This window comes from Chrysemys picta, chromosome 8 (assembly GCF_011386835.1).
Source record: "Chrysemys picta bellii isolate R12L10 chromosome 8, ASM1138683v2, whole genome shotgun sequence".
Taxonomy (NCBI): domain Eukaryota; kingdom Metazoa; phylum Chordata; order Testudines; family Emydidae; genus Chrysemys; species Chrysemys picta.
Window position 1 is genome coordinate 65,740,978 of NC_088798.1, and position 27,913 is coordinate 65,768,890.

Consider the following 27,913-nt stretch of genomic DNA (forward strand, 5'->3'; position numbering starts at 1 on the left):
ACTTCCCTGAGTGGGGCTGGAGTGGCAGGTGCTGATTAGGGCTTCCCCTGCCACACAGAAGTTTTGCAACATCATGGCTGGAGGGGAAGGCTGGTTTATGGCCTGAAACATGAGTGCCAAAGCACCTCCTATGTTTTCATCCTCACTAGTGTAATAGAAGATAAATCTTTTCTCAATCCCGCTGAGCAATTGCTTCCATAATGGCATGTGGAAGTGACTTCCACAGATTAAGTTGCTTTAAAAAAGTGTTTATTTTAATCAGTTTTAAATGTTGCCTTTTAAACATCATCTTTTATTATGAGAAGGTAAATATCTATAATGACCTTGATACCACAATGGTCCTCAAATACTCCCAAATGACCTTCTCTATACTGCTCATTAATTTATATATCTGGCACGTTACCTCTTATTTGGCTTCTTTTGAAACTAAATTGCCCTTGTCTTTTTAATTCCACACCCCTAATCATTTTCATTGCTGCTCTCTGGACCTTTTCTATTTCAGAGTTATCCTTCCGGAGCGTGGCTGGCCAAACTGAACTCAAGTGTTTCAGCTATGGACAACAACTGATTTATACAAGGGCACTGTAACAGACAAGGTTTTACCATCCCTTTCTTAACACTGCTAAACTCTCTTTGCAATTTTGCCTGCTGCTGCATGCTGAGCAGAAGTTTGCATGGAGCTGTTCACAAAGACCTCTGTGGTGTTTTCCTGATTGGTTACAGTTAATTTACAGCACTACAATGGGCATATATAAAACCAGCTATGCCTTCCCATGTGTATTCATTTAATCTGCCACTAGGCTGGCCATCATCTTGTTCAGCTAATTTTTACTTCATGCCCTTTAAAAGCATGCCAGGGTGGGCCCCTCTGCAGGCTGACCTCCTTCATCCCACACCTAAAGGAGGCCAGCTGCCCTCTCTGCCTACAGAAGGCTCACCATAGAGCAGGGGTGGCCAACCTGTGGCTCCGGAGCGGCTCTTCAGAGGTTAATATGCGGCTCCTTGCATAGGCGCCAACTCCGGTGCTGGAGCTACAGGTGCCAACTTTCCAGTGTGCTACAAGGTGCTCACTGCTCAACCCCTGGCTCTGTCCCAGTCCCCACTCCACTCCTTCCCCCAAGGCCCCCACCCCTTCCCCTGAGTCTGCCGTGCTCTTGCTCCCCCCCCCGCCCCCAAGCCTCCTGCACACTACAAAACAGCTGATCACGGCAGGCAGGAGGCGCAGGGATGGAGGGTTAGGTGCTGATCAGCGGTGCTGCTGGCAGATGGGAGACACTGGGGGCGGGGGAAACTGATGGGGGCTGCTGACATGTTACTGTGGCTCTTTGGCAATGCACATTGGTAAATTCTGGCTCCTTCTCAGGCTCAGGTTGGCCACCCCGGCCATAGAGAAGCAGCAGCCAAGAAGCCAGAGTGGGAGAGGCAGGCAGTGGGTGGAGCTAGGGGATGTAGGCATCTTTCCTCCAATGGCTCTATGGAGGCCCCCTTGCATAGGGGAAGGTCTTTCAAACACTGCTTTAGAACTGGCATAAAGAAGGAAGTTGCATAGCGTAGCTATAGGAAAGGAAGCACTTCCTAGCCTGGTTGAAGGCCAATAGCACCACCTCAGTTTGGGCAACTTCCAGTGCCTTCAATGATACTTCATGGCTATTGCTAATTAAGGTGGGCGAGAATCCTCAAGGAGCTGAATGTGCAGCCAGTGAACAAATACCTTGTTGGTGGCATCGTACTGCTGGATTTTGTCCTGCAGCTCAGCAGCATGCGATTCAGACACACGCCCACTCGCCACAGGGTCACACTGAGTCAGCTGCTGATGGTCCTCAGGCAGATTCTGGAGAGACAGAGGAGAAGTGGGTAGCCTGAGTCCTTGCCTTGTTTCTATTCAGAGTGATGGTAGCCCTCCTAACGTGGATTATAGCCGCCTTCTCAACATCCTGCCACGTGCACCTCCACCCTCTCTTGCTACATGTCTGGCTGATCCTTCAGGGACCTTCTGGCAGTTCCTCCTCCCCTCCCAAGCGTCTGTTCTTGGCCCATTGTTCTCCCTTTACACCCTCTCACTGGGTGACCTCATCTGTTCATACAGCTTCAACTACCATCTCCAGCCAGCGACTCACCAACCTACTTCCCCCACTCCAATCCTGTCCCTCCCGCGTGCTTTGCGGTCAGCTTAACATGGCCAGAGCTGAACTTAGCTTCCTTCTGAAACTCCATTCACTTTAGATCACCACCAGTTCCTCAGCCCATAATGCAGGATAATCGCTGCCTCCTCCCTTGCAGTCACACCCAGCCAGTCCTGACACTTCATCATCAGGATCTGACCTTTTCTGTCCAACCTGACAGCAAACACTCTTGTTCAGGTCCTTACCTCCTGTCCCTATTATTGTAACCTCCTTCTCAGAGGCCTCCCTGGCACCCTTCAGTCCATCCAAAATGCTGCTGTAAAGATCACCTTCCTCACCACAGGACTGGAACCTATTTCCCACCCTCTTTGAATCACTCAACTGGCTCCTATCTACACAATGTCCAGCCCAAGATTCTTGTAATCACCCTTCACAGTTCTCCATAACTTAGCTGATGACCTTCTGCGCTGCCCCTTCCACTCCCAGTGATGCCAACCTCAATGTCCTACTTTATCCACAAATATCGTTGCCTGCTCCCGCAACATGCATGGAATGCCCTTTCTCAGATGATTCATGAGGCCAACACTTCTCATTCAGGTCCCCCCACTCGCTCCTGCCACTAGGCCTGAAAAAGTTACCCAAGACAGACATCAATTTACTTGGAAAGCAAAGAAAAAGAATCACACCTTCCTTAGTGCAGCATGCTGTGGCCAGCAATCACTGGGTAATCATATAATAATTTGATTGACGCTTCTGTCATCAGCCCTCCTTACTGTCTCGCTCCTTCACATCTAATTAGGCCTGTAAGCTCTTTGGGGCTGAGTTCAGACCCACTGTCTAGAAGGTGAGTGTGACGAACTGGGACTGTTCTTACTGTGGTCTGTGAATGCTGACAGGGGAGTGTGGCTAGGATAGTCTGCATTGGGGGATGGTAGACTGCCCGGGGGGAGAATACCTGAGCGTGTAACATGAGAACCCAGGAAGGGGTTGGAGGCCAGGTGACACCTTAGCCCGGGAAACTGAACAAAGGCTGTGGGAGGGGTCGCTGAAGGCAGAGTTTTGGAAGCTGGGTGGTGAGATGGCTGGGAGGCAGAGATTGCTCTGAGCTCCCAAAGGGGGGTGGGCTGGGATGCCCTGGGACCCTCAGATGGACCTAACTGAGGGGGGCCCTGTTGTCTGTGCCTGCAAGACCTGTCTTGGACTGTATTCCTGTCATCCAAATAAACCTTCTGCTTTACTGGCTGGCTGAGAGTCATGGTGAATCGCAGGAAGCCGGGGGTGCAGGGCCCTGAGTCCCCCAATACTCCGTGACAGTGAGAAGCACTCTTTCAGGTATCAGCAGATAATTTTGGCTGAGCTTTGAAATTTTGTCTAGATCTAGTTCTCAGCAGGGACAAGAGCCTTTGCTTGCTTGACAGCATATTTAGTGCTGTAAGTGACGGGGCGAGCAATCACTTCTGAACAAGTGCCATGGACAGCGGGGAAGGTTTTAATAAAGCTCTGCACTCTGACATCCCTGCACATTGTTCAACCTGGCCTGACAAGGGGCCCTTGAGCATAGACGGGGCTGCTGCTAGCACATCTTACAGGAGGCAGACTGTAACTCTTTAGTTGTGCCTTTTCAGCAGCCTAAGGATAAGCATAAATTCTCCCTCCTCCCCAATTACAATTACATTCTTTGAATAAATTGACACACTAGAAAATTAAAAAAAAAATAAAGAGCCATGACCAACTTAGAAGAGCCAAGTCCTGGCACTTAGGATCTACCATCCTTAATTCTTCATTACTGGGACACTACCGTACCAAAAATAGAATCTTTGCACCCCAGAATTTTTTCTACATTGGCATTTTCTAAGTTCTCCCCACCAGTGCACCTGCAGCAGCAATAGGAGCATTAGCATAGACTTCCCACCTGTCTTTCATAACCATCATGTTGTCTAACCCTGCCGAGAGCAGGTTTGCACAGAACAGTGATGAAAACCCTGGCAGCCAGTTTACGCTAGCATTCTTGCTACTGCCTCTGGCGCTGCAAGGCTGAAAGCGGTTTTGATGTTTTGCAGAAAATGCCAGTGCCAACCAGGCCTAAGAAGTCATCTGCCTATCAGATCTTAATGCTCTGAGACATTCTAATTGTGATGAATGAACCTAAAATGATTGCTATTCCAGGCAAGGACCAAAGACAAGAAGCCTATCAGCTTCTTAGGGAAACGCAACTCCTATGATTGGCAGATTTTCATGTTAATGGAATGAGCGCAATATTTGGCTCTTGAAGAGTAGTTTTCCTACTGGGGAAAAGAAGGGAAAAAAAACATTTATACAAAAACTATTTACTTTGCTGGCAACTGTCTGACTTTCCATTTCTAGCATTAAAGCCATTCAGAGTGTGAGTAAGAGCTTTCTCCTTCTGCCAGATCCAGCACTGAAATCTGTGGAGTGCTGGTGATAACATTTTGTTGCCATGGTAAGAAATGGGAAGTTGCAAATTCAACATGATGAATCACTGCAGAAACAGACATGTGACAAAGGCTCGCGTTTAGAAAACCCTTTGTAAGTAACTCTGAGATGTAACAAAGATAGTAAGACATGAGAGAAAGCCAAGCCATTTAAATCCATATACAAATTAATGTTTGTTCCACTCTTGAAAGATGTGCATTAAGAAAAAAAAATCTTATTCTTAATACTGTACAAATGTCCCCAGTAATGAAAAATGAGCAGTGAGGGATATAGAGACCGTAGGATAGGGCAGAAGCTGCAGCACTGTCCCTCACTAGGAGGTTTTTCAGGTGGTGTCAGCAGATCTTCAATCATGAGCTACAAGTGGATTAGCAGTGAATTTATTACTTTTGTCAGTTTGTGTTCCTCCATAGCACAATTTCTAGCCTGTCACTAAAGCCACATCATAGCTGATGCGGAAAGAGTACAAGTCTTTGGAAAATGCCAGACTAGGAAAAGAATCAGCCACTGAATAGGAAATGTATCCACTGACTACAGTTGCCATAGTAATAAACAAGCATCTTTCTAGTCCCTAAGGCTAGCAGGCACATTAGACAGCAAGACTGCTAATGTCAATACAATTAGACTGACATGGATATTCCTGAATTGAAGCTGACTGGGGCTTTCTATTCATTAACAAAGAGGTAAAGTAGTTACAGGTGTAGTTTTCTGGCCACATGCTAATCAGGATTTTAAAGCCTGGCAAAACAGAGAAAATCCAGAGCTATAAGTGGACTGGAATGTACACAGTGGGCAAGACACCTAGAACTCCTCTGAAAGCAGAGTCTTCAACTCACAGGCTCTTTGGTGGCATCTGCCACTAATCACTTGAACTTTTTAAAGGATCAGGAGACAAACCAAGTATCTAGAATGCTAGCCCTAAAATCATCCACTGAAGCAAATCCATCTCAAAGATGACAGTCTCTGTAGGTAACATACCAGTGTACCCCTGTGTGCATTTGAGGACTGATCCTTAGAAGGAGGATTATAGTTTAGGACTCTGTCTGAGAGGAGGAAGATTCCTGATACATCAGAACAAAGCAGTTATAAAGGCCAATAGAAATCAGCACTTAGAAGAGGTCTCTGACAACTTACAATATTTCCTTTAGTGGAACTTATCAATTTAAACCAAGTTATAGAGAGGAGCAAGGAAAAATCAAGTAGCAGTATTTGCTTGGGAGGAAACTAGAGGCAAACTAAAACTCAGACCCACACTAGTTTACAGTCTTAGGAAGGAGCAGGAGAGAGAGAGAGAAAGAGAGATGTGAAGGCACCAAGACCCAGAGGGCTCACTTCTTCAAAACACGGCAGGAAGACAATACCTGGTAATGGAAAAGGAACGGATTGCATAGAGGGGGTACAGTTAAAATAGTTAAAAGGCAGCTACCTATTCCTAGCCTGAGTTTGGCTACATTTAGCTATCCATATGATCTCAGCACATCTGAATCCACAGTGGTCTCAGGGTCAGTATTTTTTTTTAAACTAATGTTGCACATTGACCTCTACCTGTACTCGAAGTGGCATATAATCTTCACAGAGATCATCCCACAGCTCCTGCAGGTCAGAAAGCTCCAAGGGAAAGGGTTTTGTGGCTGCACTGAGGAAACCAGAACCAGCATTCACTGAGCCAAGAAGAGCACTTCCATCCACCAGGTCATGGCTAGGCTTGGAACATGGCAGGATGGATTTCACTGGAATAGGTAACCTGCTCCCTCTGGGACTCTGAACAGGCTTGTAGTCAAAAGCTTTGATCAGCCTAAGGGCTAGCTCCAACCTATTCCCATACAATGACGAGTTTGGAGTGGTACGGGCATCTGAGCAATCATCACACTTCTCACTCCCTTTTACACCTTTGTCTGCTTCCTCATCCTTCTGTCGTGGAGGGCTGACCTTAACCATTGTGTCCAAGGATTCAACAGAGGACCCAGGAGTCCCTTCCTCCATGCTTTCTTCTTCCACAGGCACCGTGGCACTTGCCAAGTCAGCAGTTATAGGTTCACACACAGAAGATTCCTCATTGCATACACTAGCTGGCCACCTGGTGGAAGGACCACAAGAGATACTCCTGGCCACCTTTCGTGGGACTCTGCAAATTGCTTCATAGTCAGCATCTGCAACACGTAATGCAGCACAGCCACGGCATCGCCTTGGGCGGTTACCCATGCTCTCCGAAGTGTGGCAGCTGTGCAGTTCTGGGATATGTTCCTCATGCTCTGTCCAGCATTCAAATCCAGAATAGGCAAAGTCCTCCTGAAGAAGGGCGGTGTATCTGACATCAGGCAGGCCAGAAATGTCAACAGTCATATCCCCAACAACTTTGTCATCAATACCAGAGTCTTCATTATTCCTCCTATACATGCTGGCAATGCAAAACTTGAGGCGATCCTTCTCCAGCAGCAGCTTCTGCAAACGTTCGATGGAGAGGGCTTCGATGCGAGCGATGACTGTGTCAAACCTGTAGATGCGGTCCAGCATGAACGCACACTTGCTGCAGGCAAATTCAGCTTTGCCATCTCGGCAGAGCTCCTTGCCCAGGACATGGGAGAGAAGCACCTGCAAGTTGAGCTTGGCAGCCGTGTGGAATATCCAGCGTCTCTGGTTGCCACAGAGCTCCCGGGCGCAAATCCTACAGATCTCCCTCATCTTCCTCTCTAGCACCCAGACCCAGACCCACGCCCAGGCCTGCTGGGGGAGTTCTCCCTGCTCACTCAATATATCTCCTGGGGGCGTTCACTGGAACCTCCTCACCTCACAGGCTCCCCCCACCTTAAGAATCCCCCTTACCCCACAGGCTGCCCTCAGGGATCCCTGACCCCACAGGCTGTCCCCCACCCTGGGGGATCCCCAATCTCACAAACTGCCACCAGAGATCCCTGACCCCACCTTAGGGTCCCCCTGACCGCACAGGCTGACCCCCTTGGGGAACACCCCCGATCCCTCAGTCTGTCCCAGGGACCCCTCAAGCTTACCCCAGAGTCCCCCTGACCCCACAGCCCCTCCCTTGGTGACCCCTGACCCACCCCACCGGCTCCCCGCTTGGGCTCGGGGCCCCGCCCGGGCTGCGCGCGGCCCGAGGCCAGGGAAGGGCAGGGCGCGACCGGCCGTGAGGCGGCAGCAACCCGCCACGACACGTCCCGCCGCCCGTGAGGCGCCTGCTGCCACTGGGGCTCTTTGATTACGGCTCAGATTGCAAGATGGCTCCGCCGCGCATGCGCGCCCAGCCGGGATTTCTGGGAGTTGTAGTTTCCATCCTCTGCCCACAGCCTAGTAGCGCGTGCGCAGAGGAAGCCGCGCTGCAAAGCGGGCCAAAGGACGGTACCGTCTCCCGCTCCTCTCCAGTCCCAGTTCTCTTGGGAGATTCAGCACAAAACCTAGCAGCCAAACAGGATCCTCAGTGCCACACAGAGCCCACCCCCACCTAGGGTGACCAGATGTCCCGATTTTTGGGTCTTTTTCTTATATGGGCTCCTATTACCCCCCACCACCTATCCCGATTTTTCACATTTGCTGTCTGGTCACCCTACCCCCACCCCAGTGCTCCCCCTGCCAAGGCAATGCGCTCTGCAAACAGTGACCCTACTGCCAGGGCCGGCTTTAAGGCCAATTCCCCGGAATCGGGCCCCACGCCTTAGGCACCTTTTTAATTTTTTTTACTCAGCCAGCAGCGGTCCGGGTCTTCGGCAGCAGGGTGTCCTTCAGTGCCGCAGACGACCCGGAGCGAGTGAAGGACCCCCCGCCGCCGAAGTGCCGCCGAAGAACCAGACTGCCGCCGGGTATTCGAATCGGGCCCCGCAGTTCCTAAAGCCGGCCCTGCCTGCTGCACCCCCAGCCAATTACCATATCATGCAGTGCCACCTGCCCTACTTCCCTGCAGCCAGGGCCTCTTACCACCCGCTGTGCCAAGCACCCACAATTCACCTCGTGTCCTCACCCACTGCCAGCCACCAGCCACTGTGTGCCACTTCCCACCTGGGATCCCTAGGTCAGACATATACACAATAATTCACTAAGAGGTCTCTCTCTCTCTCCCCCCAAGAGCTCACTGGTCATCATAATCATTGCAAAATGTGTGTATGGATAATGTTTAAGGATTTAGATAACCGTACTGAAAATTGTTCTTAAAATCTGGGAGGTGAGGCAGGTCATGAGAAGGTGACAAAACTCAGACATGTTTGTTACAGGCAGGAAGTGACAGATGCTTATCTCTGTTTCTGGTCAGGTGTGTATTGGGGGCCTCCTGATGAATGCCTGTTCACCTACTGAACCAAATGCCAGTCAAGAGATTGTGAAATCTTCATGAAAGGAAACTTTGGCCTTGCTACACTCGGGACTTCACAGCGCGCGAGTGTAGTCGCGCCGCCAGCGCTGCAAGAGAGCTCTCACAGCGCTGTATGTACGCCACCTCTCCGAGGGGAATAGCTTGCAGCGCTGCTTACACTGGCGCTTTACAGCGCTGTACTCGCGCTCAGGGGGGTGTTTTTTCACACCCCTGAGCGCAGCAAGTTGCAGCGCTGTACACGCCAGTTTAGCCAAGGCCTTATTGGAAGAGAATGGATCGTGGGGGTGTGACGTTATTGATATAATCTGGGACCATATAGATCATTGTTGCAACCAAGGTCCTGTAGTGGCACCCAAATCTTGTATAAAGGGGGTCAAATGGGGTGTCTAAGACAAGGTTATGGTTTACTGGTTATGATTATGCTGTCTATATGTGTGTATCAATTTTGTAGTTGAAGTTATGAATATTGGCTCTACTGTCTGTATTTCAAACTTATGCTATGCTGCTGGGTAACATCCCAGACAAACTGGTGTTAGCTCTGCCTAGCCTGCTTGATGGCCCATTAAGGACCATCAGCTATACAATGAACCCATTGAGAGAAGGCAAATATGCCTTGAGACTCAGCAAAGTATGCAGGAACTTGCCCATGTGACTCCAGACTCCATTTTGCTGTGATTTTCCACAGTAAGAACAAAGAGGTGTTCTTACACCTGGAAAAGACTATATAAGGCTGATGCCTCATCTCCATCTTGTCTTCAATCCTGCTTCTTACCTCTGGAGGAACTTTGCTACAAACTGAAGCTCTGAACAAAGGACTGAGGACCCATCCCAGCGGGGGATGTATTCCAGAGACTTGATTTGAACCTGCAGTTTATTCCATCACTGCTACAAGCCTGAACCAAGAACTTGGCCATTACTGTATGTAATTGATTCCATTTAACCAATTCTAACTCTCTTCTCTATCTTTTTCCTTTTATGAATAAACCTTTAGATTTTAGATTCTAAAGGATTGGCAACAGCGTGATTTGTGAGTAAGATCTGATTTGTATATTGACCTGGGTCTGGGGCTTGGTCCTTTGGGATCAGGAGAACCTTTTTTCTTTTATTTGGGTATTGGTTTTCATAACCATTTGTCCCCATAACGAGTGGTACTGGTGGTGATACTGGGAAACTGGAGTGTCTAAGGAAATTGCTTGTAAGACTTGCGGTTAGCCGGTGGGGTGAGACCGAAGTCCTCTTAGTCTGGCTGGTTTGGTTTGCCTTAGAGGTGGAAAAACCCCAGCCTTGGGCTGTAACTGCCCTGTTTGAGCAATTTGTCCTGAGTTGGCACTCTCAGTTGGGTTCCGCCAGAACCGCATTGTCACAGGGGGTATAGCTGAAGGTCAGACACCCTGGATCTTTCACATGGGAGGCAAGCTGACAGCATGACATCCTATGAACAGACGATCACAGCCAGCACTAGCTGTAAAATGCAGGAAGAGCTTTGCTCTGTAAGGCATGACAGTAACTAGCTAAGTACATCTAGGTTCAAGAATGCGTTATGATTTTATATATAACCAGAATATTCTAATACTTCTACTTGCTGTCACTTGAATCTCTAGCCTTTGTTAAATAAAACCTGGACCTGTTTTAACTATAATCATATCTAAGTGCTAGGTGTGAAGCAGCATGGTGATCTGAGGTGGAACTGGTAAGCTGGGGTACACGGCTTCTTTGGGAGCAGTGCATCAGTGAATCCTGCGAGGGGCCAGTGGATCAGAGGCTGGACATTCCAGGGAGATGCTCAGGGGTTGGTGTGTGCCCCCTGCTAACCTGGAGAGAGAGAGAGCAGGGCCTGTGTAGGCCTAGAGGGCATTACTTGTGTTGCCGTGGCAGGTGGAGTTGGGGAGCTGGCCTATGGCCTCCTCACGCTAATGGTAGGTGGTAGCCAGGTATCTCAAAGCCCTGGATACTCCTGGGGAAGCATGATAGGGAGCATGCTTGGTCAGCATGTGATACAAAGGTCTCAGCACACTGGCTGCCTAACCCTGGTTGGGTTTCTCGGAGGCCATGGCAGAATGGAGTTTGATGGAGGGGTTTGGAGGACGGTAAGTGGGATGCTCCTTCCAAGCGGAAGGGTCACAGAGGAGCCTGTTGAAAATGTTTGAAATGGGCAATGGAGATGGGCCCCACTCCTGGCACAAAGGCTGGGAATTGGTCTCTCAGTTCTGTGTAAGATGGGGGTGTTGCGATGTGGACCCTGGATTTGCACCTCCAGACTCACGCTGAGAAGGCCACTGCAGAGCACACACTGGCCGATGCAGGCAGGGTTTGGACTGAACAACTTCGTGAAAATTAGAAAAAAAGTTTGATAAAAAACAATTAACGGCAGAGTAACAAATCGGCAACCCCACAAACCCAAGTACGCAGCCATGGAGGAGATGGGAATCCGAATGGGGGCCCAGTGCTTCCAGCCCTTTGTGTACAGAGAGGAGGAGGAGGAGGGGTAATGGACTGCCTCATCTGCTGAAGGAAGAGACAAGCACAGGGACCCTGATTGGTTGCCCTTCCACAGGAGGTGGGGTAATGGAACGCTCAGGTGGAGAGGTTTCAGAGTAGCAGCCGTGTTAGTCTGTATCCACAAAAAGAAGAACAGGAGTACTTGTGGCACCTTAGAGACTAACAAATTTATTAGAGCATAAGCTTTCGTGGACTACAGCCCACTTCTTCGGATGCATATAGAATGGAACATATATTGAGGAGATATATATACACACATACAGAGAGCATAAACAGGTGGGAGTTGTCTTACCAACTCTGAGAGGCCAATTAATTAAGAGAAAAAAAAACTTAGCCCAGTACAGACAGTTTGATAAGAAGTGTGAGCATACTTACAAGGGGAGATAGAATCAATGTTTGTAATGGCTCAGCCATTCCCAGTCCTTATTCAAACCGGAGTTGATTGTGTCTAGTTTGCATATCAATTCTAGCTCAGGCTGAAATTGTGGAAAAGCAACATCACTTGCCACATAACCTCAGCAATGCTGAGCACAACGCCATCTACAGCCTCAGAAACAACCCTGACATCATAATCAAAAAGGCTGACAAAGGAGGTGCTGTCGTCATCATGAATAAATTGGAATATGACCAAGAGGCTGCTGGACAGCTCTCTAACACCACATTCTACAGGCCATTATCCTCTGATCCCACTGAGGATTACCTAAAGAAACTACACCATCTGCTAAAAAAACTCCCTGACAAAGCACAGGAACAAATCTGTACAGACACATGCCTAGAACCCCGACCAGGGGTATTCTATTTGCTACCCAAGATCCATAAACCTGGATATCCTGGACGCCCCATCATCTCAGGCATTGGCACCCTAACATCAGGCTTGTCTGGTTATGTAGACTCTCTCCTCAGACCCTACGCTACCAGCACTCCCAGCTATCTTCGAGACACCACTGACTTCCTGAGGAAACTACAATCCATCGGTGATCTTCCAGAAAACACCATCCTGGCCACTATGGACGTAGAAGCCCTCTACACCAATATTCCACACAAAGATGGACTACAAGCTATCAGGAACAGTATCCCTGATAATGTCACAGCTAACCTGGTGGCTGAACTTTGTGATTTTGTCCTCACCCACAACTATTTCACATTTGGGGACAATATATACCTTCAAGTCAGCGGCACTGCTATGGGTACCCGCATGGCCCCACAATATGCCAACATTTTTATGGCTGACTTAGAACAACGCTTCCTTAGCTCTCGTCCCCTAACGCCCCTACTCTACTTGCGCTACATTGATGACATCTTCATCATCTGGACCCATGGAAAAGAAGCCCTTGAGGAATTTCACCATGATTTCAATAATTTCCATCCCACCATCAACCTCAGCCTAGATCAATCCACACAAGCGGTCCATTTCCTGGACACTACTGTGCTAATAAGCGATGGTCACATAAATACCACCCTATACCGGAAACCTAATGACCACTACACTTACCTACATGCCTCCAGCTTCCATCCAAGACACACCACACGATCCATTGTCTACAGCCAAGCTCTAAGATATAACCGCATTTGCTCCAATCCCTCGGATAGAGACAAGCACCTACAAGATCTCTATCAAGCATTCTTAAAACTACAATGCCCACCTGCTGAAGTGAAAAAACAGATTGACAGAGCCAGACGAGTACCCAGAAGTCACCTCCTACAAGACAGGCCCAACAAAGAAAATAACAGAACACCACTAGCTGTCACCTTCAGCCCCCAACTAAAACCTCTCCAGCGCATCATCAGAGATCTACAACCTATCCTGAAAGATGATCCTTTACTCTCACAGATCTTGGGAGACAGACCTGTCCTCACTTACAGACAACCCCCCAACCTAAAGCAAATACTCACCAGCAACCACACATCACTGAACAAAACCACTAACCCAGGAACCTATCCTTGTAACAAACCCCGATGCCAACTCTGTCCACATATCTATTCAAGTGACATCATCATAGGATCTAATCACATCAGCCATAGCATCAGGGGCTCGTTCACCTGCACATCTACCAATGTGATATATGCCATCATGTGCCAGCAATGCCCCTCTGCCATGTACATTGGCCAAACTGGACAGTCTCTACGCAAAAGAATTAATGGACACAAATCTGACATCAGGAATCAAAATACTCAAAAACCAGTGGGAGAACACTTTAACCTGTCTGGTCATTCAGTGACAGACCTGCGGGTGGCTATATTACAACAGAAAAACTTCAAAAACAGACTCAAACGAGAGACTGCTGAGCTAGAATTGATATGCAAACTAGACACAATCAACTCCGGTTTGAATAAGGACTGGGAATGGCTGAGCCATTACAAACATTGATTCTATCTCCCCTTGTAAGTATGCTCACACTTCTTATCAAACTGTCTGTACTGGGCTATCTTGATTATCACTTCAAAAGTTTTTTTTTCTCTTAATTAATTGGCCTCTCAGAGTTGGTAAGACAACTCCCACCTGTTTATGCTCTCTGTATGTGTGTGTATATATATCTCCTCAATATATGTTCCATTCTATATGCATCCGAAGAAGTGGGCTGTAGTCCACGAAAGCTTATGCTCTAATAAATTTGTTAGTCTCTAAGGTGCCACAAGTACTCCTGTTCTTCTTTTTTCAGGTGGAGAGTCCCCTTGAGGCAGGCACAGATTTCCCCTGGGGACCCATAAACAGGTCAGAGAACTTGTAATCTACGGGAAAGACCCATGGAGTTGGCAGATCAGTGTGCCAGCTGCCAAGGCACGACCTGTGCCCTGGGGCACCAAGCTGCTCCCACACTGTGTGACCCGGCAGGGCAGATGGCACCTCACTGCAGAGCATGGAAGCGGAGCTGCAAAAGGGAGGCTTTTTCATGCAGTGTTTTTAGCAGGCAGAAGCGTTGGCTGACTGGGGGCTGGCAGAGGAGTACAGCCTGCATCCTACTATAGCTCCCCAGCTCGTGACTGTGCTCCAGGCTCAAAGCTTTCATAGCCCTTTTGTTTGCAAAGAAACACTCCACATGTAAACACAGCGAAGTGGAGCTGCTGAACTGAACCAGGTTTAGCCACGCTGCAGGAGCCCACAGCTCAGGGAGCTGAGCTTTCAGGCCTGTAGATGGTGTCAGATCCTGGGCCAACTGGAACCAAAGCTCTCAATGCAAGAAAGGCCTTGAGGCATGGACCCCTACCTATCTATAGGGTTTTCTACAGCACCCAACACCATCCTAGTGAGCACACCAGCACCAAACACCCACAGGTTCAGCTTAGAAACTGGAAGCGCCGGAGGATTAGTGAAGAACAATTTTGCTAATAAGAGATAAGAAGAAACTACATGGTTCAAGCTGAGCCCAGTAGCCCTGGGGCCAGTGGTAGCCAATACAGCAATCCTGGGGAAGCAATTTCCCTGACAAGGACAGGCTGCTGGAGCAACAGGGGGCACCAATGTTCCACCGCAAGAACTACTGTGAAACCCCAGCTGCCAATCACCTCCACCACCCCACCCCACCCCACCCCGGAATCACAGTGTGGGGGACCTGCACCAGCCATGTGAAAGAGCCCAGGCCCAAGAGCAGGGATCTGTTGCAATTAGGATCTCTAAAGAATATGTCCCTTTCCTTACAAGCAGCATTTCAGCTGCCATTATTAAAGGGCTGCGCCTCCTGGTATTTTGACATTACCAGGAATACCTCAAACCGAAGAACTACAGGTGAGTTAATTCCTAATATCAGAGTCTTGCATTTCTGCATTTGCCAAAAAGATTTCTGAGTACCACTGTTAAACCCTTTCCAGGAACACAGGCCAATCAGGATGGAGAATGTGCTGCCCTCCCAGGTGTTCCATATGTCCAAGGTTGTTAAATCTCAGTTCAGCTCCAAGTCTGATATAAAATATAAACACGTCCCTTTCCCCCAGGCACCACCAACAGAAATCAACATCACTGATCAGTAACAGTTCTGTGCATATGCCACATCCACAAACCCAGGTTCATTTTCCCTCTCAATCCTTGCTGCTTTGGTGTCTCTGTATCCTCAAGAGCGCCTGGGCCCTCTTCATTGATATTGGGGCTCATTCTCTATTGCCCTTCCCACAGTCTCTGTGCCTTAGGATGCAGGCAGTAAAGCTTGTCTAGGCATAACTGCCCAGCATAAGCCTCCAAGAATGTGGCTTTGAGGAGGCAATATATGCAGAGAACTCCACCAGCTGCTGGTTAGTAATCTAGTTTGATCCCTTCATGGCCCTGAAAGCCTTATTGATGCTTGGAGCTAGCTTTTCAGAGGGTATTTTAAGACCTCAGTTTAAAACTGCACATGCAGGCAATAATTAGGAAAGCAAGAAACATTACAGGATTAGACCATAATTCCCTACATATTATGGTCTAATTCTGTAATTTTTCTCTTTTTTCTTTTGCTTTTCATAATTGTAAACAAGCCACAAGGCAGCAAGACAAGTCCAGATGTACCAGAGATTGGAAAATGCAAAGTTATTACAGGCTCATTAACAGTTCCCTGGCTAGAGTGATTATCAAGGTCTTCTGATTGAAGCTCAGCAGTTTAAAGACTGAATTCTGCCCTCAGTGACACCTGAGCAATGTTAAACTGAGGGTATCTGAAGACAAAAGGCAGACCTGGCCTCAGACAGAATTCCCATCTTTTAGGGAAAGGTACCACTCGCTGCCAAGCAGGGGAATCTAAAGATTTCCTTTGAGGGGGTCAGGAGGCAGCTTCCAAACCAGACTATTATATGTATTTCACTTCAGCACTGGAGAGATGAGGGTTGGTTGGGTGTGACATATTTACCAAATTGTCTTGTTTTTCCTTCACTTGTCAGTTTCAACGGGGTTGTTTTTTGGGTGGGTGAGTCATTTGTTGCCTAAATGTAAGGGGACTGTTGCCCCTTACTAACATTCAGTGGGGGTGTTTTGGTTGGCTAGCTCCCAGCACTAAAAGGGGAAGGGTCAATGGGAAATCAGGACCCTGAGATTGACAGTCCCCAGGAACAATGGCGAGAGGCAAATGCTCCAGGTCAGCCTGATTGACAGGGCGGGCAGGCTAATCAGCATGACAGGAGGCCAGGGTGGGTCCCATCCTCCGTGTGAGTTGGAATTGCCTGGGTCAGACTGAGTGGGGCCGAGCTAAGAAGAAAGCAGGGGCCCAAGCTGAGCTGGAGAGCAGAACCCTGCCAGATCCAGAGGCGCAGCCACAGAGCCAGAGACGCAGCCCAGGGAGAGCAGATCCTGTGCTGGGAGCAGAGCCGCAACCACAGAGCCAGGTGTGGTGAGCAAGTGGGGCCAGCCAAGGAGGGACCTTGGGCAAAGGGCCCAGCACAGAAAGACACCCCTAGCCAAGGGCCCTTGCAGGCCAGACTGGGAGGGGGACCGTAACCTGACGGGGGGCTGATGCTGGGAAGAAGGGTCCCACCACTTAAAGCCCGGAGGTGTGTGGCCACCACCATTGCAAGTGTCCAACCCGCAGCATACCTGCAGCAGAGCCAGGGCCTGAGAAGAAAATCTGGGACCTACAAGGAACAGACTGCGAAGTGCCCTGATGTCCAGAGACACTGTTTGTGATGTTCCCTACCACAGAGCGGGGTGATGTGTTTTCCTTTAACCTTTCCCATTTTTCCTTGTTCTTTTCTTTAAATTAATTGTTAATTAAACAACTTGTATTTGCTTTAAATTGTATGGACTAATCAGTGGGTCAGGGAGGTGCCCAGTGCAGAGAGGGTACCCTGGAGTGGGGACACCCTAGCCCCTGTCCTGGGTGACCACAGCAGGGTTGGGGGTTTAGCCCCCCAGGAATCCTGGGCCCAGCCTTGTTGGGGTTACGAGGACTCTGCCAGACAGGAGAGTGGAAGGGGAGCCCTCAAGGGCAGGGAGGCCTCTGAGTAAAGGGAGTGGGAGCGAGGACTCAGATCCTTCTGCTAGCCCACTTCACCGGGGTAGTGCAGAAGCCAGGAAAGTTCCCCACAATAGCGGGACCATTCCCCCGCTTACATAAATATACCAGACAAGGATTAGCCCTCCTCCCCCAGAAAGCAGGTGTCCTTAGACACTGTGTCCAGCCTTCCCATCAGGAAGTCTCAGAGTGTTGCTACCCTAGAACTAGCACCAGTTCTGGCTAAGGTGCAGTTATAGGAGAGTCACTGGTGTGGCCTTTGCTACCGCTGGCTCCAGGCAGCAGGAATTACTGCTTGGAATGTTTGTTCATCAAAATGCAAGGCAGGAACTGCCAGCCCCAGGCTCCATCTAGTTCAGCCCCTGACAGTAGTCAGGAGCAGACGCTTCAGCAGAAGGTGCAGAGAGCACGGGGAGGAGAATTATGGACTCACTCAGCACAGGGGAAGTTCCTAGCTGTGTCAGAAGCTGGTTTATGTTCCGAAGCAGGAGGGTTTGTATCCTTTGTACAGTGCATTTCAAGAGAGGCCTGGATGCTGAGATGAGCTGCAAGAACCTTCCAGTGGGATGTTGTTTAATCGCACTCAGCTCTTGGCCTCAGTGAGATCTTGTGGCAGTGAGTTGTACAGGTTAACTGAGCAGTCTGTAAAACAGTGTGTCCTCAGGTAGGTTTAATTTGCTGCCTTTGTTTCCCTGAATGCCATTCAGCCTTGTATTGCAAGAGGTATATAGGAGTGCCACTTACCTTCCTTGAGAGCCTGAGTTTCTCTCCTTCCCCTGCACTCATCACTTCCAGCCATACACTCTGCCCCTTCCCAGTATGCACTGCTGCAGAGGCCCACAATTTCTCTTGTGATTCCCAGCATTCCCCCAGCGATGAGGAAAGCAGGGAGCTTCACTCCCAAGTTCCCATCACAGGCCCTGAACAAAGGCAGCCGGTTGGGTTGACTTCCAGTTGCCATCCCATGACCTCATCCTCCACACACTAATCTGGGAGGGGCTAGTACTAGCTCCGAAGATTTCCCACACCAGTTTTAAAGGGCCAGTACACCCCATTGCAATGCCTGACTCCAATCTGAGCCCCTACCCTGGGAGGCAAGGCAAGTCCCTCCTGCAAAATCCTATTGTCCTATTGCACAGGATACAAGGCCTTGGCTAATGTATCTGGAGGTCTATAAAGAACTGGATGAGTGCTAGGCATTAAATCACCACAGAATCCTGCCCCAGGCAAAGCCATTGTAAGAGAGTTAGAAAACAATTCTACCCCACTGCCTGGTCCACACTTACCAGACAAACTGTGCCAGTTCACTTCTGGTGCCACTCCACTGAGGTGACAGAGGGACACCTGGCCCAGTGCCTCCACCCAGGTCAGCAGGAACTGGTTTTAAAGCAGTCTCCTAACAGGGGTAAAGCTTGTGGACAGGGAGGGACTGGGAGAAAAGGCCCCCAAATCATGGCTGATCTCCCCCACTCCCCCCCCCCCCACACACAAAGAGCCTTATGAGTTAAACCCAACCTACTGAGTGATTTGCTAATTGGTGCATGAAGTGTGACCAGGGGCCCCAGTGCCATATTTCCACTCGCAGAAAATAGATTTGGTTCAGATGGGCTGAGAATAACAATAAAGAACACAGTGCCACTTGGCTCTTATCAACCCAAGATTGCAAAGCCCTTTACAAAGGAGGCCAACACCAATACCACCATTTTATCGATGGGGAATCTAAGGTACACGGCAGGGAAATGACTTGCCCTGGGTCACCCAGCAGGCCGGTGACAGAGCTGGGACTAGATCCCAGGAAATGGCCCAGCTACATGTGTAGCAGGGACATGTTGGGAGGCCTCAGACTATCCCCTGCACAGCTCCCATCTCACCTGCACCTCCATTTCTCTGGGCTCCTCCAGACGCTGCAGCAGGTTCTGCTTCTCTGTGGCCAGCAACTCAATAAGCTGCTCTCTGGCACTTAGCTCCTGGATCAGCTCTTCAATGCGTCTGCCAAGGAGAAAATGGCTTAGTTACCTTGGGAAGAAGAGGAGGATCTCTGCTAAAGGGCTCTGTGCTCAGCACAGGACCCAAGGCAGCTTCACATCACCTTTGCAGAACTGACTCTGGGGGTCAGCCAAGGCATGGGTCAGTCCCCAGAGTAAATTAGAGCACGCTCCTGGTTTACGACTGACAGCTCCTAGCCCAAGGGGCTGTTCCTGGAACAGTCCGGAGGGTAGCGACCTGCTGACCACACACCTTCCCCCACCCATGCCCCTGTGTTGGAGGTGCTGCGAGGAGCTGGGGAGTGCACAATCACTATGTTGTCTGTACAGTACCCAGGGAGTCCCCTTATGTGGCTTAACCCATCCCAGCCAGCCAGTATGACCTGCTCTGCGACCACCTGGCTCAGCCAGACACTGCCCCCTAGCAGGATCCCCCCAAGGACTCACTGAGCCCTGATTCTGCTGGATGCCAACCCCCAGCCCATCCTGCTCACCCAGCCAGTGACTGGTCCTGCTGTCATGCGGCCCAGCAAGCGCCACTCTGGGGTCTCCGAGACAAGGATCCCTCTTCTGAACCCCCCAGCTGGGCTACCTGCTCTGTGGGCAAGGGGCCACCAGCCAGGAAGCAGCAGAGGCAAGTCACTGGAGTGACCATGGCGACCTACTTGTCCTTCTGGGCCAGTGCAGCACAGTGATCATCATGCAGAACCTGGGCTCCTCTCTTCACCTCCTCCTTGGTGAGCTCCTTCAGCTTTTTGGTTAGCTCCAAGCAGCGTCCCTTCTCAGCCTCCGCCAGGGCTGCCATCCTCTCCGCCTCGCTCTTTGCTAATCTGGCCTCCTGGGGATGGAATGTGACATGAGCCAGGCTACTCATGCCACCCAGGCAGAGAGCCACAACCCCACTGGCTTGTGAGGGGAAGGAGAAGCAGCAACACCAGTCGGCAGCTGCTGCATCCAGTGAGACCAGACGTGCTCCCTCCTGTAGGCTTCAGGATTTGGGAGGAGGATGAAGGGCTGGGCCTACTGACCTGAGCTGTTGCAAGTGATGACTGAATTGGGGCCACGCTACAGTCGCTAGCAAGTAGTGCATCAGTGCTAACATTCGTGGGACCTGCAGCTGATATTTGAGTTCAAGTCCCACCAGGAGCTGCACTACAACCCGTCCTCTTCAAACTCGCTTCAGCCTGTCTCTGCGAGGAAGGGGCTCCCTGCTGAATTGGGACTAAAACCCAACAGCTGCATGCCCTGGAAATCTCACTTGGAGCAGGCTTACTGGGCATCTGCTAGGGCTCCGGGACTCTGTAACTCGCTCCCCACCTCCCCTCTGAAACAGCCTGAATTAGATGACATGCTGCAAATGACACCTCTTAGAGAGGACGCGAGCTCAGGGCTGGGGTACGTATGCTTCCCACAACGATGGAGGGCTTTCTGGAGGTGGCTGTAATGCTGCTGGGATACAACTGTGTTGCTAATGATGTGTTAGGGTGCCCAGAGCTGGGGCTGGGCAGCTTTTTACTGTTATTTCATTCTAAAGAAAGAATGAAGCCCCGCTTACAATGTACCATCCCTATGGGGCCACATGGGGAAGAGCGGGGGATACTGAATGCAGGCTGCTGGTGAGACAAGTGCAAATTCCTCCCTGCAAAACACCGTCAAGTCTTCCCAGGACACTCACTGCCTTAAATCCAAGAAAGGAGAAATATCACAAGAATACAAAAAATGTTTAAAATCCCTCCCCTGTGATTTCAGGTGCCTCTATCCTTTTCACTGCAGCCACAATCCCCTGCCTTCATTTACAAATCCTCTTCTCTCCAGTTCTTTATTGTAAAACCCAAGGAAATTAAGTGAAAAATAAAAAACCCAATGTGACTGCGAGGGGAAGGTTAAATGCAAACAACGCTATAACAGCAACAAGGAAGGTTCTCCTAGGGCCAGCTACGCTCCCACGGTATGGATTACATCCTGGCCAAGATGTTCAAATATAGGGTGGCTCCTAAATCTAGATGTAGGCTCCTAAAGAGGTGGCCTAATTGGCAGAAGTGCCGAGCGCTCAGCAGCTCCCACGGACTTCAGCTGCATCTGTGTAATTATTGTATGAAGGAGGAAACTGCGTATCTTCACTAGAACTGATGGGGTCATCACAAGTCTGTGTCTATGACCCAGGGGAGTCTCCCAGAGATGCCAATCTCTGCACCTGTCGAAGGAGATAAGAGCAAGGACAACACCAAGCTGGGAGGGTTTGCTATGCTGACGGGCTCTCTCGTACCAGGATGGCAGAGCTGCCCTTCCAATGGAAAGAACAGGAGGTGGGGGTCAAGGGCCATGGAGTCCTGCAATTGGTTCCTAATACCCTGCAGGTAGCCACCCTGCAGGCTTGGCTCCCTCACCCATGTGCTGTGGGTAAAGAGAGAACAAGCTGGAGGGCTCAGAGCTCTGTCTGCTGTAGATACAGAGGGAATAACCAGCGGTTCCCTAGCCCATTGGGGTAGAGGAGAGCAGCTGGGGCCTAAGATTTGTTCCCAGTTTCCGGTGGGCTAAGGGGAGTCCCGAGGGACCCTGAGCTCCATTCCCCATACGCAAAGAAAAGTTACAGGGGCCAAGAGTCCTGTTCCTTGTGTCCCATGGGGGCCTTGCCGTGGGGCCCAAAGTTCATCCCACATGGCAGGCCCAGAAGAGCTGAGTCCCCTGGGATTTGGGGAAGAAACTGGGACTCCAGAATGGGCAGAGGGGGGTAGCAAAGAGAGAGAGCCGGGCCCCACTTGGTCTCAGGTAGCTCTGTGCTCCTCTTCCATGGCTGACGCCACACTGCTGGGGCGCGTGCCCCACCCCACTCACCTCCTGCAGGAGCTGGATCTTGTTCTCCAGGAGCTCCGACACGTGCTCCGTCTCCTGCTGCCGCTCCTCGAACCGGCGCCGGAGCTCTGCTTCATTGCGACTGGTCAGGTTCTCTGCAGCTGCCCTGCAAGACATGGCACCTGCATGTCAGAGCAAGGGGCAGCCCTCTACCGCCCAGCGGGGGCTGAGCTGCAAGTCAGGCTGTCCCCCCACAGCCGCCTTGGCTCACTCCACTCTGTCAGTGTCACAAACGGGGCCCAGACCTGGTTCCACTCCCAGTACGGCTCTGGGAGGCCCCACCTGGCACTAGCAGCACAGGGACAGCTAGCGCAGACCAGCATGTACAGCCACACACCCACTGCTGCGCTGAGTTGGGTGAGCATGGGAGGAATAGCAGCGACTGCTCTACTCCATCGCTGCACCAGGGCCACAGCAACAGCTGCAGAGAGCTGACCGTGGCCTGCTGGTCCCCAGCACCTGGAGAGGGACTGCGGGGGGAGGATGGGGCACTAAGCCAGCTCCCAAAGGATTTGGGCCTGATTCCCCACTGCACCAGTTTGATGGCACAGAATCAGGCCCTGTATGCTCACCTCTCCCCAGGTGGGGAGCCAGGGTCCAGATCTGAGCCTGGTCTCCAGCTTCAGGCAGTCATGCATGCTACACAGACATCAGGCGATGTACCAACCCCTCTGACCTGTTCTACTCTGGCCCCCCCCAGTGCAGGCAGTTGGAACAAGGAAGGTGTGAGGAAGCAGGAACACTGAGGCCCCAAGCAGAGCGGATGGGCCTCCTGAATATCACACCAGCTAGCCCCTGGCCGGGGAGGGGCGAAGAAGAGGAGCAGGGGAAGGACCCTAGCATTCTGGAAAGGCACCTGTGAACCAGAGGGGACACACTTTCCCCAGTTGTGCTGCTGCCGATCACAGCGGGGAGCCTCCCCTCACTGGGCAATGCTCCTGGCGTCCCAGGTACTGCATGCTGCCAGGCTGTTGCTCTGTCCCTCTTCCCTGCTGTTTCAGCGAGGTTCCCCCACAGCCCCCACTGCTGCAGCATCCTTCCGCCAGGAGCAGCAGTACGGCCTGTGCTCTCCCCTCCCAAGTGCATGGCCCGCTGCAAGCTTACAAGGAAATCCAGTGTAACAGGGGCAGTCTTTCCATTCTGTGATTGCCCAGCATATAGCACAATGGGGCCGTGGTCCCTGACTACAGCTCTGGGATGCTATTAGGTTTCCATTCAGTTGCCTGCCAGGCTGGGATAGAATGGGCGCAAACATTGGATCTATCTGGTTGCCTCCCTTTTCCCATACTCTGCCTAGATCACTTGTCTTTCCGGACTGTTCAGAGCTGTGTCTTCATATGTGCAGCACCTAGCATGACAGGGCCTCGCATCCAGATTGGTGTCTCTGGATTCCACTGTAATGTGAATATTCAATGGGAACAAAACGTTTCCTTCTCTTTACGTACCTAGATCTGAATTCAGAATTTCTTGTTGTCCCCTGTCATCTCCGTCATCAGACTGAGCCACCCCTCCCCATCCTGCTCATAGCAACTGGGACATCAGCCATTCTCCCAGGTAACACAGCACTCAGGACATGGCAGGTCACAAAGGGAAAGAGCATATTTTAAACTGGGAAGGTGACTGTCATGTGAGCAGCTCCTCATCCGTGGGTTCTATTCCTGCTTTCGGGACTTCTGTGACACTGACTTTTATTTTTAAATACAAAAGCTTTGCAAAGTAGCAGGGGTGGGGGAGAGAGTCACGTGCTGAAAAGCCCATGGGATTCCATCCTGTTTGCAAACAGACTGTGTTCCTGTCCTATGCGCAGAGTCAGTGATGTGCCCCCAGCCAGCACAGGAATCTCCCTGCCCTCTGGGAAACAGGTGGTGCCCAATTATTTTTAGTTTACAAACAGCTGTGCTTGCTCATGCTGCATCTAGAATGTTAAACAATATCAGCCTCTAAGCCCACATCTCCCTGTCTCCATTGAGACGTAGAGCTTATGTTCAAACCCTCTCCAGTGCTGACAACTCTTGGGATTTTGGAATGAGAATGGGGAAGGGATCTTCAAGCCCCAGCTCCTGGAGTCAGGTGATTACATGAGACCCTCAGCTTTCATGCAGAAAACTAAGTAAGTTGTGTGTCCTCCTGGTTGCAGAGAAAAACACAAAAATGTGGCCTGACTCAACCCTGAAGGCTCAGAAATTAGAAGACAAAGAAACCCAACCCAATATTTGTTATTGTGAAAATATCATGATTTCTCAGCCAACTGCGTGATTTTTCTGTGCTTGGAGCTGGCATTACTGCCTCACTCTGCCTGTTCTCCTAGTCCTTCCTGGCTGGGGATGGGCTGAGAAAGGGGCCTGCAGGGATCCTAGGAAACACACTCTTCCAGGGACAAAGGCCCCGCTTCCGCACTTACACAAGGCAGGGAGATTAGCAGGATGTCTGATGCACTGAAAAGCAAATCTCTGTTAAACAAACCACTTGGAACACAAGCCCACGGAGCTGCTCTTATAGGATCTAAGCCTGGACGCTATTCCTGGGTGCCTAAGGGTCCTTTGCCTGCATTATTCAAAGAGCAGTCATGGTGGGAAAACTAGACCTGAATGTAAAAGACTTCTCTGCGTGATGCTGTGCAAAGAGCACCTCTAAAAGGGGCACGAGAGCAGCTCTCCTGCAGCCTAGTGCCCCCGGGACAGCTTCCCAGCTCAACAGGCCCCTCCCTGGGATATGTCATCCCCACCCCCACACGACCTTGTTGGTATTTTTAATTCCACATGGATGCCTGCGCTCTTCAGACTGCGCTACTGACATCAGCGAATCTCCCTCTCTGTACAGCAGAGCAGAGGCTCCTGGAAAGCAAGGCCTCCATCCCAGAGAACAAGATCCAAACTCTCGCCCAGGAAACTGGCTGGGGTGTGAGCGGGGCCCGAGAAGCACCAGCCAGGTCTCCCTGGACAGCCCTTCCAGGCAGCAAGAGCGCGCTGCTCTCACAGCACCACCGTACCCTGCCTGACCCTAGATGGATTGAGAAGGGCTCTCAAACAGCAGCACATCTCCCACTGCGGGAGCCAGAGACATTCCCCCTTCGCTCCTAACAGCTGAGGAAAAGCCCCCAATCCTCCCAGCAACGGGTGGGAAAAGCAAGGAGTGTGCACCCTGGGCTTCCCACCAGGCAGCTTCCCTTGGACCTCTTGGCTACCGGTCTTGTCTAGTGGGTGTAGTCCTTTGGCTAGCAGGCATCTGGTCGAACCAGTAAAGGTTACTTAGATCTGGCCCACGTGTGGTGAACAAGGGGTTAAGACGAAGAGCAATGGTGAGGGGGAGGGGTCTATGAAGGTGCCCCAGCCCCAGGGATCAGTCCTGTGCAATTTGACACTGGAGACCCAGATGGCACTGAATGGAGTCGTGCAGGGGCAGGGATAATGCAGAGAGTCTAGAAACATGAGCTGACAATCAAAGCACAGATTTGGCTGGCACAAGGCAGCTAATGCACATAGGGGAAATGATCCGAACTGGAGAGAGATACTCGAAGGGAAGAGACCAGGGCTGAGCACAGAGAGCAGGGGAGAGGGCCACAAAGGAGACTGAGGTTGCAATGTAATATGGCTCCAAAAAGCCAGTGCTGGAGACAGCCTGTCCATCAGGACTCTGGCACCACCACACCCAGAAGAGCACACCCACCTCTGGGCCCCTCAGCACCTGACAGAAAAGGACACATTGGGGGAATTTGAGGGGATCAGGGAGCTGGAGGGACTGGCTGAGCAGCCACTCAGGGTATGTCTACACAGTGGCTAGGAGGTGGGATTCCTGGCTCGGGCTAGCCACCCCAGGATGTCTCTCAGGTCTCCGATGGGTTCTGACTTGCAGGGGCTTACCCACTCCCTCACCTCACAGCCACATTGCTTTCCAGGCACTACTTCAAGCAGGGCTGGGGGTGGGAGCATCACACCTCCAGTTGCTATGCAGACCTACCCTACGGGGGTCAATCTCCAGCAGCGAGGGGCTCCTAAGGCTGGGTACAAGGGGCGTTATCTGATGATGATCCGAGTGTTAGAGCCCCATTACCAGCTGGACCAGAGAGGGCACAGTGGGGAACCTCTCTGAACCGGTAGCTGGCTGGCCTAGCTGGCTTGGTCACTGTAACGGCTGAGATCTGCTACTCAGCACCTTCTGCCATCCAGTCAGAGTATTTCCATTTCAGAATAAAGTAATCGCTGCTAATCAGATACTGTGAAAAATCTCCTTGATGTTCCTGCCTGGATGGTGTTTCTACAGTCCCCTTTTCCCCCCTCCCCCACTTCTCTGCTTTGCTCACTGTGCACACTTAGCTCCATCCACCCTCTTTCACGCATCCGTAACGCTCCAGCTGCCAATCTGAGTTGCCATTAACTCTCCCCTTGAGTGCCACAGGCCTGGCTCTCACTGTGTAGAGCTTTACGCCCAGGACAATGGAAAGGGCTTTTGACAGCTGGGAGGCAGAGCCATGTCAGCAGGGCATCAGGGCTGTCCCCCAGGATACCTTCCCCTGTGCCCTGCTCCCCCAGTGGTGGTGGGCTGGTGGCCCAGTGCGATCCACAGGGAGCGTGAGGCTCTGTCCCTGCAGGTGGGAGCCATGCTGGAGGGTGCTGTTGCTTCATGCAAAGAACGAGCATTCGGGCTACACAATGGCTTTATTTATGTTTTCCTATCGCATAGCTGGAACCACAGCAGTCAGAGCCCATAGTACAGTGTGGCCTGCCCTGCCCCAGCACTGCCATACCTCCCAAGACGTAGGGTGACCACTGGGCCCCGCAACCTTACACAGCTCCAGCGGCCACTCTGGGCACAGGACTGGGAAGTGGTCTGGCTGCTGCAGAGAAGGAGGGCAGAGAGCGGGTTGGAGCTGGGTGTGACATTGCACTCCACATGATTTTATGAAAATATGCTAATAAGTGTGAATATAATATAACTGGAATGTGCTTCATGCAAAAAGATCTCTTGTAAGGTATTATTACAAAGCTTATAATCTACTGAGTGTGTTCATCCTATTTGTATTCTTGTATCTGAAACTAGAAATATGAAATATAACTCTGAGGTCCTATTGTAATTATGCAACATGTGGGCCATTAATGGTGGTTTGGAATCTTGATGGCTCCCATTAACCAGGACAATTGACTGTAGATGGCTCTGTTTATTTGCAAGCCTTCCTATGATTCAAGCCAGGAAGAATGAAGGCTTGGGGTCTCACAGGACATGTGACCATGTCACCTGGTACTGGAATCCATCTTAAACCTGGTGCTTTTCCATTTAGAAGGAGGAGTGGGGACCCAAAGAGACAAAAGATTCCAGCCTTGTGCCAAAGCTATAAAAGCAGATAGAACAGAACAGAAGCTGGCTGTAGTCATGAGAAATCACCTGAGCTGGAACAAGGACTACCAGGGGAAAGGATTGGGCCCAGACTAGAAAGGAGTCTGGTCTGTGAAAGAAACTTATTGGAACATATCTGAGGGTGAAACTTACCTATAATCAGTTTCTTAATGTATTAGGCTTAGACTTGCGTGTTTTTGTTTTATTTTGCTTGGTAACTTACTTTGTTCTGTCTATTACTTAGAACCACTTAAATTCTACTTTTTATATTTAATAAAATCACTTTTTGCTTATAAATTAACCCAGAGTAAGTAATTAATTCCTGGGGGAGCAAACAGCTGTGCCTATTTCTCTATCAGTGTTATAGAGAGCAGACAATTTATGAGTTTACCCTGTATAAGCTTTATACTGAGTAAAATGGATTTATTTGGGGTTTGG

At 50.5% G+C, this 27,913-nt stretch overlaps 1 protein-coding gene across 36 annotated transcripts in view; it reads right to left on the reverse strand.

Annotated features, from left to right (window-relative positions):
• The window catches only part of LOC101942176 (myomegalin), a 168,356-nt gene that overhangs the window by 88,228 nt on the left and 52,215 nt on the right, over positions 1-27,913 (reverse strand). For 16 of the 36 annotated variants that reach the window (XM_024101123.3, XM_065554722.1, XM_065554720.1 and 13 more), the window contains 4 exons: positions 22,127-22,250; positions 19,957-20,129; positions 19,178-19,295; positions 1,712-1,831 (listed from right to left, as the gene is read on the reverse strand). In XM_024101123.3, coding sequence (XP_023956891.2) covers positions 1,712-1,831; positions 19,178-19,295; positions 19,957-20,129; positions 22,127-22,250 — 535 coding nt within the window. Of the gene's footprint in view, positions 1-1,711; positions 1,832-6,122; positions 7,716-18,050; positions 18,187-19,177; positions 19,296-19,956; positions 20,130-22,126; positions 22,251-27,913 lie in introns of those variants that run through there. The other 20 variants (XM_065554716.1, XM_042851066.2, XM_065554719.1 and 17 more) reach the window with 4 other exon arrangements.